Source organism: Myotis yumanensis, unplaced genomic scaffold (genome assembly GCF_028538775.1).
Source record: "Myotis yumanensis isolate MYYU_CA2020_CCGP unplaced genomic scaffold, mMyoYum1.0.hap1 SCAF_16, whole genome shotgun sequence".
NCBI lineage: Eukaryota > Metazoa > Chordata > Mammalia > Chiroptera > Vespertilionidae > Myotis > Myotis yumanensis.
In genome coordinates this window covers 33146954-33166650 of record NW_027223767.1, presented here as the reverse complement: position 1 = coordinate 33166650, position 19697 = coordinate 33146954, and the positions used below count along the sequence as shown (strand labels likewise).

At 53.2% G+C, this 19697-nt stretch overlaps 1 protein-coding gene across 2 annotated transcripts in view; it reads right to left on the bottom strand.

The window, feature by feature from the left end:
* CRHR1 (corticotropin releasing hormone receptor 1) overlaps window positions 1–19697 on the bottom strand; it is a 36893-nt gene that overhangs the window by 8580 nt on the left and 8616 nt on the right. Inside the window, exons 2-4 of one of the 2 annotated variants that reach the window (XM_070392876.1) lie at window positions 12531–12618; window positions 6339–6458; window positions 1640–1725 (exon numbers count right to left, since the gene is read on the bottom strand). In XM_070392876.1, coding sequence (XP_070248977.1) covers window positions 1640–1725; window positions 6339–6458; window positions 12531–12618 — 294 coding nt within the window. Of the gene's footprint in view, window positions 1–1639; window positions 1726–6338; window positions 6459–12530; window positions 12619–19697 lie in introns of those variants that run through there. The other variant, XM_070392877.1, reaches the window with a different exon arrangement.

Below are 19697 nucleotides of genomic sequence, written 5' to 3'. Positions count from 1 at the left end.
AGAGTGGGGAGGGCCCTGGCAAGGCTGGGGGCTGGCTTGTATTTGAACAAGTGCTCCGGTGATTCTTATTCCCAGGCAGATCCAGATGGGATGGAGGGTCTCCAGGGCCCCGTCCAATTTAGATCCTTCAGGCACAGGAATTCCCAGGACTGCCTGGTCCAGTCCCTCTCTTCTACACCCCAGAAGCCTCAGACAGCTTGGGGCATCCTCCCTTCTGCCCCAGGCTTCCAGCTCCGTGACCCCCTTCTTCAGCTCCCTCTGAAGGGGTGGGTGGAGATGTAGGGGCAGGGATAGGGGGGCAGGGCAGCAACACCAGGAAGATGGATACACCCGTGCATCTGCCAAATCTCAACCTTGAAAGTTTATTCATTGCAGCACTGTTGGTAGCAACCAGAGACTGAGAATAAAAAATGGGTAAATAAATTACAGTCCATCTGCAGGAGGTGATATTATGCAAATGTAAAAAAGAATGAAGCTGCTCTTTATGTACTGGTGTGAAACAACCACCAAGGTGGATGCTTACATGTAAAAGGCAAGGTGTTGAACAGGGTGTATAATATGCAACGTTTGGGTGAGAACAGAAAAGAATATAGGCACCTAATTACTCGAATATGCAGGGAATGTCTCTGGGAGAACATTTAAGAAACTGGCAAAATGGCCCTAGCCGGTTTGGCTCAGTGGATAGAGCATTGGTCTGCAGACTGAAGGGTCTCAGGTTTGATTCCTGGTCAGGGCACATGCCTGGGTTTCAGGCTCCATCCCCAGCCGATCAATGATTCTCTTTCATCATTGAGGTTTCTATCCCCCTCTCCCTTCCTCTCTGAAATCAATAAAAATACTGGCCGTGATCGTATAGTGGTTAGTACTCTGCGTTGTGAAATCAATAAAAATACTATCTGAAATCAATAAAAATATATATTTTTAAAAAGACACTGGCAAAATGGTTGTCTCTGGGAGAGATCCCAGTGGCTGGGTTGAGAGGGAGACAGTCTCTGTATGCCCATCGGTACCTTTGAATTCTGTATTATGTGTAAGCAACATCTTCTCAAAAACATTTGCCTATTTAAAAGGCTCTCCAAAGGGCTTTTTCGAGCCCTAGCTGGCTTGGCTCAGTGGATAGAGCGTCAGCCTGTGGACCGAAGGGTCCCAGGTTTGATTCTGGTGAAGGGCATGTACCTCGTTTGCAGGCTTCTCCAGGGCTCGGGCCCTGGTCGCGGCTCATGCAGGAGGCAACCAATCAGTGTTTCCCTCCCATCGATATTTCTCTCTGTCGTTCCCTCTCTCTTCCACTCTCTAAAAATCAATGGGAAAATATCTTCAGATAAGATATTTTCTGATATAGCCCCTGGCTGCACCTGGATATGTCACTCAGGCGGGATCACTCAGGCGGGAGAGGTGGAAAATGGATGAAAACCTGTCCCAGTGAGCAAGTGGAAGGAGGGAAGGAAGGAACGAGGACTCCTCGCATCAGCCTGCCCACTGCCTACTGCCCACGTGGCACAGCCTCCCTCCTGGATACATGAGCTTGAGTTCCCAGGGCCTTGCCATCAGCCTCTGGCTCCCCCACCCTGACTGGCCCCCAGCCTAGTAGCAGGCACGACCTCGGCTGGGGGCCCTGGTAGCTGCATGGCAGCCTCACCTCCTCGCTGAGGATCTCCTGGCACTCTGAGTAGTTCACGCGGGCGGCCCAGCTGCCGTTGGCCAGGCACTCTCTGTAACCGTTGTCTGGACAAAGGAGAGAGAGGCAGAGTGACCCGCGGTTCCTCTCCCAAATAGCAACTAGGCATCTGTCTGCCCCTCCCCCTGTCCATCTATCCATCCACCTGGGCCAGCACAGGGCCTGACTGCTGGTGACGCTGGGGAGAGGGGCTTCCCTACTACCCCAGCTTCCTGCCTCTTTCTGCCCCCTGGTTCCAATAGGGGCCCAGTGTGGACTCCAGTGCCTGACCATGGGGGCACGGCTCTGCCCACTTGTGCTGGCACGATCATGCCCACGAGACTGGCCCTTGGGCAGTCTTGACCAGCTCACTGGGCTCTTCCCTTGCAAGCCCTTATGTGGTGGCAGATTATGTGGTGGGTGCCCTTCTGAGGACTTTCCCGTTTTGGGGTCTCACGTGACAGCAGAAACGAATGGTGAGGTCTGATGAGTCAATCTCACTCCTGAGGCTGGGCATGATATGGTGGAAGGGTATGTGGGGGCAGCTCATGTGGCACAATGCAATGACAGGGTGTCCTATCGTGACTATTGCGGTGAGGCTCTTGTGGGGGGTCCTCACATGCTCCACGGGGGTGAGGCTCACGGGCAGGTGCCGGGGAAGGCCCCCATGGGGGTATTTCCCCATGTTGGGAACATCCCTGGTGGAGGTCTCTTGGGACAGAAAATGACAGGTAGCAGGGGTGTGCTGGGGACCTCACAGGGGGTGGGTCTCACGTAACAAGTGTCTCATTATTAGGACCTCTACAGCTGGCTCACAGACTGGCACATGGCAGTGGGGAGAAAAGACAGAAGAGTGGCCCAAGGAGGGGTGGGATCTGTGCAGCCATAAGCTGGACTACAGCCCAGGACCTGTCACCGTCTAGGGATGGGGAGGAGCTCCATAGTCTGAGGCCTGGATTCAGGCCCTGGGATGACAAGAGCTGCACAAAGGGCCCCCCTGGGCGTGTCACCAGGACTCTGAAACCCAGTAGGGAAGGGACGAGAGAGATCCCAACTTCAAGTCTTCCTCCTTTGCTGGTAAAGGTAGTCCTGTCCCACCCTGTACCCCGTCCAGCATCAGTGGCTCTAAAGATATTTCCTTGACTTAATTCCTCACTCCAGGCAGAACTGGCTGGAAGGGAATTGAGTCCTGAGCCATTTCTGCTGGAGCCTCTGTCCTGCTGCAGGCCTTTCCACAGTTCCCACTGACCCTCATGTCACGGGGCAGGAGGATGGCTGAGAGAACTGTCTGAGTCCCAGGCCCTGAGCCTGGGGCCCGGCAGGGGCAGAGCAGTGTGTGAGAGACAGAGGTGGGGGCCCAGGGCCGGCTCAGTGTTGCTGTGCTGCGTGAGGAACTGGGGCCCTCTGGCCTCTGGGGCCCCTCTGCTCATGTGCACCAGGGAGGGCTGGACTAGCGGACCCCCACGGGGCCGTCCAGCCTGGGAGCTGCCTCTCCGCTGGCAGCATCAGGACCAGAGGGAGATGATGGTGTGGGCGGTGGGGGGAGATGCTACTGCATCACCGAGAGAGGGAGACAGGGTCTGGCCTCCAGGGCTGCAAGGCTGTGAGGCCTCCTCGCTAACCCTGCTCCCCAGCCCGTCTGCTGAAAGGCCGCTCACGCCTCTGTAGCAGGCCAGTGGGGAAACAGGCTAAATGGGTTTTTAAAGCTCAGCTCAGCTTCTCTGCCAGTGGGCCCGAGTCTCAGCGGAGTTGAGCCTTGGGCAGAGGTGGCTACGATGCTGCTCATTCTCTCCTAATTGCTAAATGAAGGATAAGCTACCAGAGGGCTCAGAGCTTAGTGACAGGGTTTTTAGGAGGGGTCTGGGGGGAGGCAAGGAACCAGGGGATCCAGTGTCTCTGCTGTGTCTGCAAAGAAAGGGACTTGGGGGAGTGGTTCTTGCCTAAGCGAGGCAGAACAAAGCCGTGTTAAGAGCATGGCTCTCCACTCAGACAGTCTGGGTTCAAAATCTGGCACCGTCTCTCACTAGCCATGTGACCTTGGGCAAGTCACACAACCTCTCGACTTCCTTCCTGAAAGACCAGAATGATCTTAACAACAGCTCTACTGATTGGTTGAGTGAGCATTGTAGTTAACTATGCAGAGTGCTTGGAGCTCCACCGGCGGTGGCGTGAGCTGTGATTGTTATTATTGTCTTGGAGCTGTATTTACATAAGACTTAGAACATGTCACTTGTCCCTATCAAAGGGGGTACTGGTGGGGTTAACAAGAGCCATGCTCTTAGCCTCAGCCCCCCATTCACACCCCACATGTGGGGCCAGGAGCTGGAGTCCCTACCCGGCCGGGTCATCCAGAGGGAGCAGGCTTTGGTGGGGAGGCAGGAGGCGATCCTGAAAGAAAACAGGCCTGACAAGCAGGGAGTCGTTTCCAGGGAGGATGCGACCTCCTTGTCTTTGATTGCTGAGCTGAGCAGTCTTCCCGGAGAATCATGGGAAAATGGATATTTTTGGAAATTCTCCCCATGTCTTTGAAGATCAGATGCAGCGGGAAGGAGGGCATTAAGGAGAAGGCCAGGAAGTCCCAGCAGCACCCCATCAGTAAATAAATTAATTAGTGTTTAATGATTAGGTGCAACTCTGGGTTCTCACTCACTATTGATTGCATGGGCGTGTTCCTCACTGTTCGGCACTAGGCATCTGGAGAGGGGGATCTGCCAGCCCAACCCCCACGACTAGGGACCATCGCCCCCAGCTCCTCTCCTGGGATCACAGAGGGAAGACAGAGGAGGCCGAAGAGCACCCCACCCAAACCTCCCTCTCACCCTGCAGGTGGAGCAACTGAGGCCCCGTGGGAATGCCGAGGCTCCTTAGCCAGTTACACACGGAGCTGGGGCTGGAACCCAGGACTCCTGGCTTCCATTTAAGACAGGGCTGGCGAATTGAATGGCACATGCCCAGGCACTAAGTTCTGAAAACACTCACTTTGGGGCGTGCCAAGTCATCCTTGGGGACAAGAGTGGAGGAAGCTCATAGGGAGTGGCCAGGCCGGCTATAATTTGGTGGGGCTTCAGCTGGAGAGAGCCTGGCCAGCCCCACTCAGGGGTATGGACTTGACCATGGAGGCAATGGGGAGTCATAGAAAAGGTGACTCCAAACAAGGGTGTGATGGGGTCAGATGCAAAACAAAGGTTAGAGATCGGGTGCCTTGGACAGAGACAGTGGCACTGGGACTGAGGGCAGGTAGGGCTAGACATGAAAATCACTTTGGAGGTGAAAGGCAGGACCTGGTACCTGAGAGGGAGAGGGACCTCCCTCCAACGCACCCCCATAATGCACCGGCCCCAGTGCTGCCTCCTTCCTGTAGGCACACAGCATTGTGGGTGGAGTAGCAGGAGGGCTCTGACTCTCAGTGTGGCCCTGCTTCTAAGCTTTGTGACCCTGGGCAGCTAACAGCCTCTGCCTCCATTTTCTAACTGTGAAATGGGCCTTACTAAGCTGGAGGCTGGCCGCTGTGCACCCCAAGCTTTCTTCTGAGGTCCTTCTGCCCTTCCTCTTGCCTGATGTCCCCCCACACCCCTACCAGTCTTTCTTTTCCTTCTGTGGGTTCCAGGCACATGAAGCTGCTTGGTCTGGCTGTTCCAGCCTCCTGTCTGGCCCCAATGCCTCCCCAGGGCCCTCCAACCCTTTCTTGGCTGCAGCTCCCAACCCTAACCTTAGTCCAGCTGGTAAAGGAGAGAGAGGCAGGAGATGGAACGTGGGAGCTTTGAGCTAATGAAGTATTAGAAGCATGTCATCCATCCCTCTCCATCCTCAGAAAGGGGGCAGAGGGCCATAACGGGGGGGGATGTGTTAAAGGTCACATAGCCTGTCTCAGAGTGAACCACCTGGTGTCTATGGCCCCCTTGTACCCTTTTGGGGCCCTGAGCTCAGGCCCACCAGACCCGGGACCCCACCCTCCCCTTGGACAGGTCAGGACTCTCGCCTGCAGGTGTTGCTGTCTTGGTAGGCAGGGGCTGTGAGTCATTGACAGGGGAGAGCAAATTAATTCTGAGGGTGACAGGTGACATAGCAAGGAGCTGCAAAGCCTGGAGGTGGAGGCTCTGGGCCTCAGGGGAGCAAGGTGTTTACAAAGGGATCAAATATCTGAACACTGGGTTAGTCCTCCCCTACCCCCACGCCACCTGTGGGCCCCTATGCGAGGCCAATATGGCTGTAGATCATGACTCGGAGTCCTCCGCCTCCAGGCTCATAACCTAGGCCGGCCTCATAACAGCTCTGAGCTCAGGGTTCTCATCCCAAAGTTGGGCCTGTTCTGAGGATTCCCGCCCTCCCTCATGGGGTTGTTGGAGGCTCAAGTCGACTTTGTCAACTGCAGAAGGAAGTGTCACACAGACCTGGATGCAAGTCCAGCTTCACCTCTTCCTACCTGGTGACCTTGGGCAAGTTTCCTAACCTCTCTGAGCCTCAGAGGCCTCAGTTGCATAATGAACACTATCCAGTTATATATAGTGTCTTCCGGGGGGTATTGTGAGAATCCGCAATGTGAGCACACAGTGCCCAGCAGAGCAGAGCTGGCCTTTGGTAAATGGTAGCTGCTGTATCCACGAGAGGTACTGTTATTATCGTTTTTGTCATTATTATTTCCCCCGTCTCCACCAAGTCGGTCCTCCACAGGCCCCCTTACTTGTGGTGTTGTAGCGGACACCGTAGAAATAGGCAGGGCAGGGTCGAACCACCAGCTGCCCCGCGGGGCTCTGGGGCCAGCAGGTACCAATGAGGTCCACGGATGCATTGCACTGCAGTCCTGGGGGCAGAGACAGCTGGTGAGGCAGAGCAAGATCCCCACTCCAGTGTCCTCCCCACCTCCCGATAGGCCCACACACACCAATGGTGGACAGGACAGGAGCGATGGCCCTAGTGCAGAGATAGCTCATCCTATGCAAGGGAAGACACCAGGGAAGGAATCTGATCTGATGCGATGGCACTAGGGAGCCAGAGTAAATTCCAGAGCAGAGGAGGAACAGAGATGGCAGGAGGTGATGTTAAAAGCTGAGGTCGTGACTGGCATTTAGCGGAAGGCTGGACATGCTTCAGGTCCCTCTGCTCTGTAACCTGAGGGCACTTTTCTCAGCATATCACTTGGGGCAGACCTGAGCTCTCAGACTTCACAGAGTGGAAAGGAACCAGCCAACCCCTGACCACTCCCCCTTACACGTCTTCAGAACCAAATCATGTCTGCTCTAGCCCTGCAGGGAGGAACCAGCTAAACGAAGTTGGCCTGCCTTGCAGCTGGCCTGATGACCACATTTACTGAACACACACTGCTTGCACTGTCGTCTGCGCGGTGCCCTGAGAGGACGGACGCAGAAGGGACCACGGGAGAAAAGGCAGGGAGACACCATCCAGGGGAGCAGAAAGGACACTGAACCAGGAGTCTGGAACCCTGACTTCAGACTGGGCTGTGTTACTAATTTGTTGTGTGACTGTAGGCAAGTCACTTGCCCTCTCTGGACCTGAGGGTCTTTACAGTAAAATGAAGTGGTTGGATCTGATCAGAAATTCTTAATTGCAGTTCATGGAAGCTTTCAGGGTTCATAGAGACTCTGAGATTAAGTGAAAAACTTGGTCTATGTGTGCATTTTGCTTAGGAAAGGGATCTTGGCTTTCATTAGATTCTCAAAGGGGCCTGTGACTTTTAAAAGGATGTAAGCAGATGAATTAGAAAGTGGAGTGTGTGTGTGTGTGTGTGTGTGTTGGGACAGAGCTGAAGCCACAGTAATACTTCTGGTCTCCAATGGGCAGGGGCTGGACTGAGCACATTCTTGGCTCCCCCTCCTTTCTCTGCCTTTTGATGCCTATCACTTGCATAGGGCTGGCACAGTGTGCCCAGGGTGCCTCGCATAATGGGAGGGGTTAATAACCTGGGGTGACACACGAATGCACAGACAAGCCAGGGAGAGCTATGAACCAATGTGGGGTCAGCCTCTTTAGGTCTGGGCATCAGCAGCTGCCAAGCCCTGGCTGGGCCCACCTGCCATCTCCTCCCCAGCTTAGCTCGGCCCCAGTCTCTCAGGAAACAGCACTGGATTAGACTGGCGTCATGTCCCTGCTGGATGCAGGGCAGTGCTGAGCAGCACTTGGACCAAATGCTGGTTTTTCATTTCTAATCAAAGCTATTCACAGGGTGTTCGTGCAAATCAGGGCTCAAGGGGTAGAGGCCTTGAGGCCAAGTGGTTTAATTGAAAGAGAAAGAAATCTGGACTGGGGCTTTATGGCTCTGAGGAGACGGTGGGCCAGGTGGCCGGGGTGGGCCAGGTCCTGGCACTGTGCCACAGCACAGCATCCCTGAATTGCTTCACGGAGTGAGGAAAGCATGTTAAGATTTTAATGTCATGGTCATGTCGATAGTGCTGGGCCTGGAAGAGGGAATAACTGGAGGCATGTGGCCATGGGAATGGAGGGGTAATGTTATGAACCATGCTCTGCTTCTGTAAAACTTTCCTTCATATATTTTGTTGGATCCTCATCCACCCTACAATGTCATTATCCCCTTTTGACAGATGAGCAAACTGAGACCCATGGAAGCAAGTGACTTGCCTGAGGTCATGAGTCAATGAGTGAAAGAACCAAGACACATAGTCACATGTTTTTGACCCTTAATCCAGTGCTCTTTCTATGACACCACATTTTGTGCCAATAAAGGGAAGGGGAACAGTCCACAAGGCATTGGGGAATGAGTAACATTTATTGAGGACTGACTGTGTGAAGGGCACTTGTCAGGCACTTTATATATACACCATCTGATTTAATGGCACCATCGGACCTTCCTCAATAGGTTGTCCATTTACTCATTCATTCAAGTACCTCCTGAGCTAGGTACTAGGAAGATGAAACGGAATGTCATCTGTATGTCACGTGTGGCAGCACCTGGGACTTGCCTAACACACCTTCTCAGTCAGTCCCATTGCCCCTCCCTCTCTTCCTTCTCCCTCTCTTTCCTGCCTTGGACATTTCCCCAGAGTCCCTACCACAAAGAACAGAGGGCAGGGCAGAGCCAAGCAGGGACCGGCCACTGAGCAGATGGCCCTTTTGGCCTTGAGGACCAGGCAGCAGCCAATGCCCCGAGCCCTGGCACCACCCACAGCTGGTCTAGGGTTTGCGGGTGAGAATGGGTAGGGCCGTCGCTATTTGCCCCTGGACTGTGGATTCTGTAGCACCTACTGTGTGGGTCTCATACCACCTGCCAACATGGGTGCTAATTCTCTCTGTTTTACAGATAAGGAAACGGAGGCCCAAGCAGTCAAATGGCCTAGCCAAAGTCACGCAGACACTGAGAGGCATAAGTGGGTTTTGAATGTTGGTGTTTAATGTCTGCCGAGGCTCTTCCCACTGCACCACAGCTGGCCCCAGCCTGGGCAACCGGCCCTCATAGCACTTGATTTAACCCAAACAGACAGATCTGTTAAGCAATGAGAAATACTATGGAGAAAAAATAAGCAGGATGAGGAGATAGACAGGAGCTCTATTTTAATTGGTTGTCTAAAACGCACTTAAGGAGAAACCTAAAGGAAACGAGGGAGGGAGGCATGTGCATATCTGGGGAACAGTGTTCAAGACAGAGGGAACAGCAAGTACAGCGGTCCCGAGGCAGGTGTGTGCTTGGTGTGCCTAACGTGCTGACACTGCTGTCACTTGGGGGTGGGGAGCGGGGCAGAGTCAAGTGGACCAATGCAACACTGGTCCCATATCTTCCTCCCTCCCCACATGTGCACAGAGCAGATGCAGGCGACTCCACACTCTCATTGCTCATGGGAGCAGTGTGGTCAAACTACCCCCAAACGCTTGCGAATGGAGGGAAGAGGAGTAGCATGGGTGGCTCCCACCTGCCTCTGAGGAAACCCTTGCTGAGTCAGGATCGTGGGGGGCCTGCTTTAATGAACAGATAAGAACCCTTTGAAGGTAGCTATTTAATGCTTGTGCATGATCGGGCACTGGTGTTTTCTTCCAAGTAGGTAGCACAGTTCGCTTCCCACCAGGCTCAGGGTGCCAATGTGCTCAGCAGGTCCTTCCGAGGGAGCCTGGAGCCTGGCTCCCACCCCAGTTATGTCGGGTCTCTCATCAGGGGTTTCTGAGGAACCAGAGTAGGTGGGCACTTGGCAGCAGCCCTGAGGCTGGGAGGCCCATCCTCCTGTTTGGTTTAAGCCCAGGAGCAGGACTCAGCCAAGGCTGTTCAGAGAGGGAGGCAGCTTCTGAAACACACACACACACACACACACACACACACACACACACACACACGCTTGCCATTCAGAGGAAGGTGCTGCTGGGATGAATGGGCAGGGGCTTTGCCTGTGTCACCAGCCTGGAGAGGGTGGCAGAGGTCAGGCAGCGAGTCCTGCTCCTCTACCACCTTGTGGTTGAGCTGCCTCCTCTTTGTCTGGGCAGAGAAGAAAGATACCTTTGTAGAGTGTGTGATTCATCAGGACAAATGGGTGGGCTTCCTGTCCTATAGGTCTGTGGGCTCTTCATTTCTGCATTCCCAATACCTAGCACAGTGCCAGGCACATAGTAGGTCTGGAGGACAATTAGGGGCCATGTGCAAACCCATTGTGAGCATGGGAAATTGCAGGGGCGACTTTGCCTCCCAGGATGATGGACCACACTAGGCCCTGGGCACCACGGCTCTCTGGGCAGCCACATAACGTGGTGGTGAGAAAGTCTAGAGTCAGGCCCACTTGCTTCTAATCTTAGAGTGGCTGCTTAGTAACTGTATGTGCTTGGGCAAGTGATCAAAGCTTTCTGAGCCTTCTGTAAAATGGGGGTAAAAATACTTCCTGGCTATGCTGTTTGATGATTGAATGAGATTAGAGCACTTAGAATGGTGTCTACACTTAGTGGACGCAAAATAAATATAAGCTATCATTAATTATTGTTATTATCCATGACCTTAAGACAGGGGTTGGGAGTGATGACCATGGGTTCTTGTCAACAACATGATTGCATTTGTCATTAGTTAATAATTCCATTACTTTCTGGCATTGTCATATTCGTGACATGATTTTATGAGTTGCCAAGTCTATGATCTGCCACATGATGGCTCCAGGGACCCACCCTCTCCCTATTCCTGGCATGTGAGAAGACCCCCAAAGGCCCCGGTTCAGTGCTAGCTGCCCCGGCCAGATGCCCATCCATCTGTCCCCATCCCTCCACCCACCCTCACCATCTGTCTACCAGTACCCATTGGTCTGGGTAGGCCTTGGTTTCGAAGACAAACAGCGCATTATCAGAGGCCATTGTAGAGGGTGATGGATTGTGTGCCATGAAGCCCCGCATGCTGGGCCAAGCTGGAGGTAATGGCACAGAGTACAAATCATCGGCGCATGAATGGCATTCATCACGGCCTGTTGCCTCCAAGGACAGGTGATACCTGCAGTGGCTCAGGGACGTCACTTCTCCTGAACACAACAAGCAAATTAATGGAGCCTGACCTGGCCCCCATGTATGTGGGGCTACGGGCAGGGCCTTTCATCTCAAGCCCAGCCTCTGAGCAGGTGGCCTCTCTCCCAGTCTCCCTCCACTAGCACTCCAGACTCTTGCTCAAGAACTTCCCCATTCCCCATGACCCAGCTTAGCCAGCTTTGCAGCCAGATGGAAAATTCACCAAACTCAGCTGCTGGTCTTCAATCAACTCTACCTTTGACTCAGAGCATTGGGTCTTCTCTGCCAGTCCACACTCAGAGTTTCTCAGAGACTCACCTTGAACCTCCTCCTCCAGAAAGCCTTCCTGGATTCATACCACTCCTGATCTAATTTCCCTGCCACCTGCATTGTAGTGAGCAATTCATGGCAAGTGCCTTCCCCTCAACCCCGCTACATAGTAGGCCTTTTGGATTGAATGGAGGAGAGACCTAAAGGGGGAAATAAATCACCAAAGATTGAGCTTCCCTAAGACCCTCAGGTGCAGGGCGACCTCCCACCTGCCCAGCAGCAGCATCGCAGGAGCCGGGGTGAGGGCTCGGGGGTCACACCCCAAGTTAGAAAAGGCATGGTCTTGACAAGGCAAAGCCAAAGACCTAAATTCCCCATGTAACACTCCTGTGCCTAGTTCCCTCAGATGAGTCTTAAACTCTTGTGAACATGAAATAAGACCATTATTCAAAAGCCCTTTGTAAAAAAAAAAAAAGTTATACAAGTAATCGTCATATTTGCAGTTATGTAGTATTTTCACTGAGGCATTATCGAGCTTGGTGTTGAAGACGTATCTGGAAGCCAGCCTGCCTGGTCTCAAATCTTGGCTCTGGCCCTTGCTCGTTTTTCTCTGTGCTCCGTCTCCCTATGTGTACAGTGAGGATTACAGCACCTTCCTGGGTTAATATAGCTCAGATACCTCTGGCAGCGTCTGGCACAGAGTTAGCCCCCTACACAGAACACAGCCTTTCTCCTCCCCGATGCCCGAGCCACAGCTCAGCCCCGCGCTGTTGCCCACCTCAAAGCAGGGCAGAGAACTGCCCAGCACACTGCCACAAGCCCCCCCCCCTCGCCCCCCGTGTGTGTGTGACTACCCAGCACACTGCCACAAGCCCCCCCCCCTCGCCCCCCGTGTGTGTGTGACTACCCAGCACACTGCCACAAGCCCCCCTGTGTGTGTGGCAGACACCGTTACCCATTCACAGCTCTCTTTCCCACCACAGTTTCAGGATCCGCCTTAACACGGCACTCCCTCCCTGGAGAGAGGAATTGCTTGGACCTTAGGGAGGAAATCTCTGCTGTTCCTGCCGTAGGGCACGGCTCTGTGCGAGAACCCTGGTGGGGCAGGTGATGGGCTGTGGCAGGGGGCGGGGCTGGACTCTTGCAGGAGCAGAGTGGGGGTACTCACCAGAGACGTTGCTGGCCGGGGACAGGCTCTCGCAGTGCTGGTCCTGGAGGAAGGCAGAGACGGGGTTCAGCCCCAGGAGGAGAAGGGCCTGTGGGCACAGGGGGATGAGGGACATGGTTAGACTGCCATGAGCAGTCCAGCCTGCAGCTTCTTGCCTACCCTCTTCTCCCCTCATCCATGTGTCTTCCCACATCCCCCCACCCCCCACACATACACAACCCCCTCCCCCACCCACCCCGCCCCATCCTCCCTGCCTGATCTAGAGCCGCCTTGCTCTTGGAGGGGCCTGGAAAGGAGGCTGGTAAGAGCAGGGGCCCAGATCCCCAGGGCAGGTAAATTTTCTCCCTGAGAGCTAGAGGACCCCCAGTGAGAAGGAAGGCCCCAACTAAACAATCTGCCTAGGAAAGCTGTGTCCATCCACATGGGATCCCAAGCATGGCCCAACTGTGCCCCAACACCCTGAGCCCCACAGCTCATAGGTCCTCATTGTGCACCTCCTCCCCCCCGCCCCGCCCCCTCCCTTTGGAGCCGCGAGCTCTCCTGGCCTCTTGTTCAGTCAGCTGCTTCCGGCCTCATCCCTGCCCAGCTAGTGACCAGTCCCTACAACTTGTGCCTCACCATTTATCCAGCCTTTTTACATCTGCGATGGCACTGACTTCTCCCTGGGGCAGGGGTGGTTGTCCCTTTTCACAGTTGGGAAAATTAAGGCCCAGAGAGATGAAGAAACAAATGCTCCTGGAAAGACGGCTGCCCAGTTCTAGGGAGAACCGTCACCCCTCACATTCCCCAGGGACTCGGCGTCACTCTGATTCCGGAATTCCAGCCCACTGGGAGGAGAGTGGTGTGGATCCCACAGCTGGAGGATAACACCCCTATACAACTGTTGTGTCCCCTCCCTCAAGGTCACCACCCCTTCCTGTGGATCTAAAGTCAAAAGAGACCCGGCGTCCAGCCCGTTTCACTGTGTTGCCATGGACAGGTTACTTGCCCTCTCTGTGCCTGTTTTCTCTCCAGCTTTTCTTGAAGACTTGCACAGTGCAGACCCTGTGATCTTCACAGCGGGAAAATGTGGGGAGACGGAGGGGCTTGTCTGAGTCCCACTGAGCAAATGGCTAGTTTAGAGGAGGGGCAGCGGGGTGGGTGCACAGCCCTCACTCACAGGCCCGGGAACAGGGTGAGGAGAGCGAAGCATCACCTCGGGTACAAATTTTAAGGGGGCACCAGAAAATTCAGTACTCAAGATAAATAATATTTTAATGCAATATTAAAAGAACTCTAAATTAATGCAAAAAAATCCATGATGAACAAAATATTCAAAACCTTTTTTTTTTTTAAAGACAAGATCAGTAACAGTGCGGGGCTATATTGGCACCTGAGGTAAAAGGAAAGATCAGTAATAATATTAAAATAGCATTTATCTGATTACTGAGATTTGGGGCATCTTACATTTTGCACTTGAGGAGAATGCTTCATTGGCCTCACCCTAATCCTGGTCCTGCCCTGCTCACGTGCCTGCTGCCCAAGCTAGACTTCACCATCCCCCTCCCACCCTCCCCAAGGCTGTACTAGTACCTCCTCCCTGCCCCTGCACCCCTCCCCACTCACCCCTCTGGACCTCAGGACCTTCCCCCAGTCCAGAGGCAAACTGACTTGCCCTTTCCCAGAGGCGAACTTTCCATGCTCACCTGTCTCAAATGTCCTCTCCGGCCCTGTCCCCCTCTGCCCCTCCCAGTGCCACCCACTTCTGGGTAGCTGCTCCTTCCCACACGTGTCCAATGACAAAGGCAGGCTGTGCGCCCCTCTCTCCTACCCTACATTCCAAGGTGGACTCGAGTGCTCCCCACTCCCGGTCAGAGTCTGTCCTGCCACCACCTCCTTCAGGAAGCCACCCCCCCAACCCTGATAATTCACGTACGTTGTCCCCTCAGTGCCCTGCCTGAGTCCTTAGTGGGCTTGTTGACTATTCACTCACGGGCACACTCCTTTTTCACATCAGAGGGGTCTCTGTGCTCTTACTGAGACAAGCTCCCAAGCACCCCCCACAGCCCTGCACCCCCATCTGGTGCCCAGACCCCAGCTGCTCAGCGAACGGTGCTGGGTTAGCTAATTCACTCCTGGGACTCGGGAGATATTACAACGAACCCATTCAACTCTCTGGCCCCAAGGAACTTCCAACACTTTATTAATCAGTAATTAAACTTCGCAGTCGCCAGAGAGATGGTGAAATATCTTTACTCTCATTTTCCAAGTGAAAACGCAGAATTGGAGAAAAGAGGAAGCCACCAGGCCAGCCAGTGGCTTCTGCTGGCAGAGCAGAGAGCAGTCCTCGGGGACAAACCTGCACTGCTCAGCTCAGCTCAGCACAGTCAGCAGGGACCCAGCTCTGCTCTGTCCCCTGAGAGGAGCTGCTCAGTCAGCTCAGGGGGCCAGGGGCTCCTTCTAGAAGGAGGCTAGGACTCCCTGCCACCTCCCTCCCAACATGCTCACACGCACACAGAGAATGGAAGTGGGGCTCCAGGAGGCAGCTCAGCCACAGGCAAATTAAAGAAACGGAAACACCCTATTCCAGATTATCAGTCATGCTGCCTGACATTCCACCATTATCCTTCTGACCCTGAAGTTGCGCTTTGTGCTTCAGTCTTCAGATCCCCTTAAAATACCTCATTTCATTCCCATGGAATTGCTTATCAATCAGTGCATGGATCCTGCGGGTGTCTGCACACCTGTGCTCTTGCAGGTCTTCACTCCTCCTCAGCCTGCCCCACCCTTCGCCTGGTGAGCCCTGGTGGCCTCAAAAGCCAGTCCCACAGCCCCTCCGCGTGGCAGCACCTTCCCTAACCCTCCAAAGTGGAGCGACTCAGTCACCGCGTCCCTTCTGTACACGCGCTGGACCCTGGTGCTCATGACACCAGCAGATGGGGACCCTGGACTAGCCCCAGATGCATGAAACGGCCTCGAGACAAAGCACTCACGCCCCAGGGTTCTAATTAGATGGAAAATACAGCAGCCATACGTCTTAGCCTCGCGTCTTAATGTCTCGGGTTCACTGAGGAAAAGAGCAGTCCGGATTCATCATGAAACCAAACCAGATGCCCCAGGACAAAGGGCTAGCCTGTCCTTGGCTGGCTGCCTACAACCCTGACCCTTACATCTCCTTCTTGGGTATGATGGTTCGCAGAGTCATTTTCTACCATGAGAGGGCTGGCTTTGCATTATGCAAAGAAAAGGGCTTCTTAATATTCCCGAACCAACCTTTCCGCTCAGGAAAGGTCAGCTCTGCACAGAACGTGTGTCTGTGCCACATCAAGCTCTGCGGAAAGGTTTGAAGAGGCTTCTGGTTGATTCCCGAATCACACTTCCATGAAAAATCGGGAGTATTTCCTGTGTATTTCCTCCCACCATCCATTGCTCTCCTTTTCAACATTCACTGCAGTTTTCTATCTCCATCAACAGGCAATTGCCGCATTGTAGGAACAGGCCCCAGAGTTTCAAGGATGCTGTTTATTTCTTTCTGAAGCTGAGAGTTCCTTAATGGAGGGTCCTCAAGCACACAAGGGTAGGGGCACGAAACCCTGTAAGTAAATGCACAAGTAGTGTGTAATGACAACCATTTTCCAGGGGAGAGTGCACAGCATCTGCCACTTCTCAAGGAGGCCTAACAACCCCCAAATCCCCGGAGCATATGGCAAATGGGGTCACATCGGAGGCCCGGGCCTCACCAACCGTACCTGTCATCCTCTCTGACGGGCGACCCAAAGTGGTTTGACCTGGGAACTGCCACTCTCTCCAATGCCTCCATCTGCTTCCCTCCCCACCCCCAACATCAGCCCTCACCATTTTTTCTCCTTTCAGAACAATTGTTAAAATATATTTTTATTGACTTCAGAGAGGAAGGGAGAGGGAGAGAGATACAGAAACATCAATGATGAGAGAGAATCATCCATCAGCTGCCTCCTGCATGCCCCCTACTGAGGATCGAGCCCACAACCTGGGCATGTGCCCTGATCAGGAATTGAATCGTGACCTCCTCGTAGTTCATAGGTGGATGCTCAACCACTGAGCCACACCAGCCGGGCTCAGAACAATTTTTGACAAACAAAGCCTTCAGGACTTCGTAAGGTTTACCATTTTCCAAAAATGGCACCAAGGATCTGAGGCTGGTGGAGTGCTAGGCTCGCTCACCTGTACCAAGGGGCACTGTGCTGCAGAAAGCAGACGGGTAGGTCTCATGCTTCCCGCTTCATACGGGTTTCACAGCTGAGGTGCTCCAGGTCACTGAACTGTTTTCAGCTGTTGAGTGAGGACTAGGACACAGTAAGCAGGCAATCCGTGTCTGTTTTTTCAAGTGGATGAAAGATGGAGGAGGGGATGGCTCAGGTCAGGACAGGGCATGGGAGAAGGGATGGGTAGAGGAGGGTGCAGGACTGGGCATAGAGGGTGGGGTGGAAGGGGCACAGTGTGTCAGCTGCCTGCTCCGGCTGCTGCCCTTGCCCCCACCCCCAGGCCAGCGCAGAGCAGGGCTGGAATTGAAGCTGCCATCCCAAATCCCAGTGTGACTTTGGCGTAAAGGTTAATCACACCCAGAAAATGCTTATTAGAGACCATAAATAACTACATTGCTGAAGCTCAGTTTGGTCTTTAAAGGCACAAAGTGCAATTTCCCTTGATGGGATGATTTGGTAATTAACCTTTCAGGGAGGGCTCTAAAGGGAAAAGAGGGAGCTGGAGGCAGGGGGAGCTGCCTCCCAAACATTCATGAGGAGCCAGGAGAAGGGGGCCTGCCTTCCCTCCCCTTCACAACAACTTCTGCTGCTCAGCTTGGGAGAGCCCCCCAAGCCCTTGTCCCCCAGGCCCCAGGAAGACCTCTGACAGACCTGCTGTGGACTGTGTGACTTCAGGGGAGTTAACACTTGGAGTGGGGGAAACGAGTTAAGTCGGCTCGCGTGAATTGCGCGTACTCCGCGGGAGCCGTCTTAACTCGGTTCATATAGATTTGCGGTGGAGTGCGGGAAACGTGTAAACTCGGGCCGATTGTAACTGCGTATTACCAAATATTTGTTTGTTTGCCGTTCACAAAGATACCTACCTGCGTATGCGAACCGTTTCATACCCATTGGGGTAATAGGTATCATAAAAATCCCTGATTTTGCGCGGGAAACCTAAATAATTGCCCGCGCCATCTTATATTTTGGCGGGAAATTCACCCGACACCGTAGTGTTAACTGGCCCCTCTGGGCAAGGAGGCCTTTCTTACTCCATCACAGGGATGTGGGCCACCTGGGGGAAAGCAGGGGTAAGATGTTTCTGAAGCTTAAAGTCCCCTACAAGTGTCCATGTGGTCACTTGGTGGCTGTGGGCCCCAGAATCTTCCTCAGTTACAGAGGTTGGGAGGACAGCAGGCTTCCCACAGGTAAGGGAGGGGTGCAGGCCGGACCAGCCCCCCCCCCCCCCCCCATTCAGTCAGGCTGTTCTGCCTTCTCTGCAAGCTTTCCAGTGGGAAGGGCTTTTTTTCAGCTTAGAAGGAAAGTAGTTTTGTTTTTTTAAACCATTCCATTTAGCGATCTCACGAAGACTCTTGCTGGGATGATTCTACATTCAAGGAGTTGAAATGTTCAGTTTCATAGCAACTTTCAAATATGCAACACAGTATCGTTAACTATGGCCACCACGTTGCACATTACATCCCCCAAACTATTCAGCTTCTCACTGGAAGTTTGTATTTTTTCACCTTCACCCATTCCCGCCTGCCCTCCCTCCCGACCCCAGCAACCAGCGATTCCTCTGTTTCTATGAGTTCTATTTTTTACAAATTCCATATATAAGGGGTCATATAGCATTTGTCTTTCCCTGTCTGACTTATTTCACTTAGCATACTGCCCTCAAGCTCCATCCATATGGTTGCAAGAAGCAAGATTTCATTCTTTTTTGTGGCTAAATAATATGCCAGTGTATCTATACCACATTTTCTTTATCCACCTATCCATCAATGGACACCAGTTATTGCCATGTCTTGGCTATTGTGAATAATGCTGCAATAAGTATGGGGGTCAGGATACCAGTTCGAGATGGTGATTTTGTTTCCTTTGGATACATACCCGGAAGTGAGATTGCTGGATTGTGTGGTATTGAGTTGTATGAGTTCCTTACATATTTTGGACATTAACCCCTTATCAGATATGTGCTTTGTAAGGTATAGCCTGTTTCAAGCAAAGCCAAGAGAAGAAAATCTAAATATGAAAAGAGGAAAGGTCATAAATCAAGATTTCATCAAAAAGCTGCCCCCCCCCCCCCGTTACATTTAAAAACCAGGTTGCAGAAATAAAACATGAGCAGTCAATTCTCTGAGACCTGTCTGTGCCTACAGGAGATACACCTGTAGTTACGGAATGGCGATTTGGGAAGGGCAGGGCCCACAGGGAGTTGTGCAGTTTCTGCTCTGCACAGAGGTGCCAGCCGAGGTGTCAGTGGGGGTTAGAATTACAGGCTGTGCACCCGCTGAGCTGGGCCCTGAGGGGGGGGGGGGCGGTGCCTTTTCACCAGCCAGGGTAAAACTAGACTGGGGACAAAGGACAGCGATGCCTTTTCTCAGCGCTCTTGACTGCCCAGGACTTCTGAGCACCCTCTTCCTACCCATCCTGCCCCAGCCAGCCACCCTTCCCCGCCACAGCCTCTTCCCATGACAGCCACAACCTGCCCCATCTCAAGGCAAAGAGCCTGCACTTCCCCCAAAGTGGGTGAGCAGTGAAAGACTATTCTAGGCAGACGAGAAATAATTTATTATTACATTTAATTGACTTAAATTACTGTTGTGCAGAGAGGAAAAATGGGAATGAAAATCTCCTGCCTACAGTTCAGGGAGGGGAACATGCGTGGTGTTCCCCGCCTCCAGGCCTTCTTCCTGGGCTCAGGGTGTGCCCCGCCCCGCCCCCTGCTACTTCACTCCTCTGCTCCCCTAACGAGGCTCCCCAGCAGAGCTGAAAGCAGCAGGACCTGGGGAACCTCGACTCTGGAATATACACACCCCAACCCAGGGTCCCAGATATACTCTACCCTTGGGTCATAAGCTCCCTGAAGGCAGGGTCTGGGTTTGGCTTTGTCCTCAGTGGAGCCTGGCATAGAGTAGGTCCCGATGCATGTTTGTTGAATGAATAAATGAATGGCTGACAC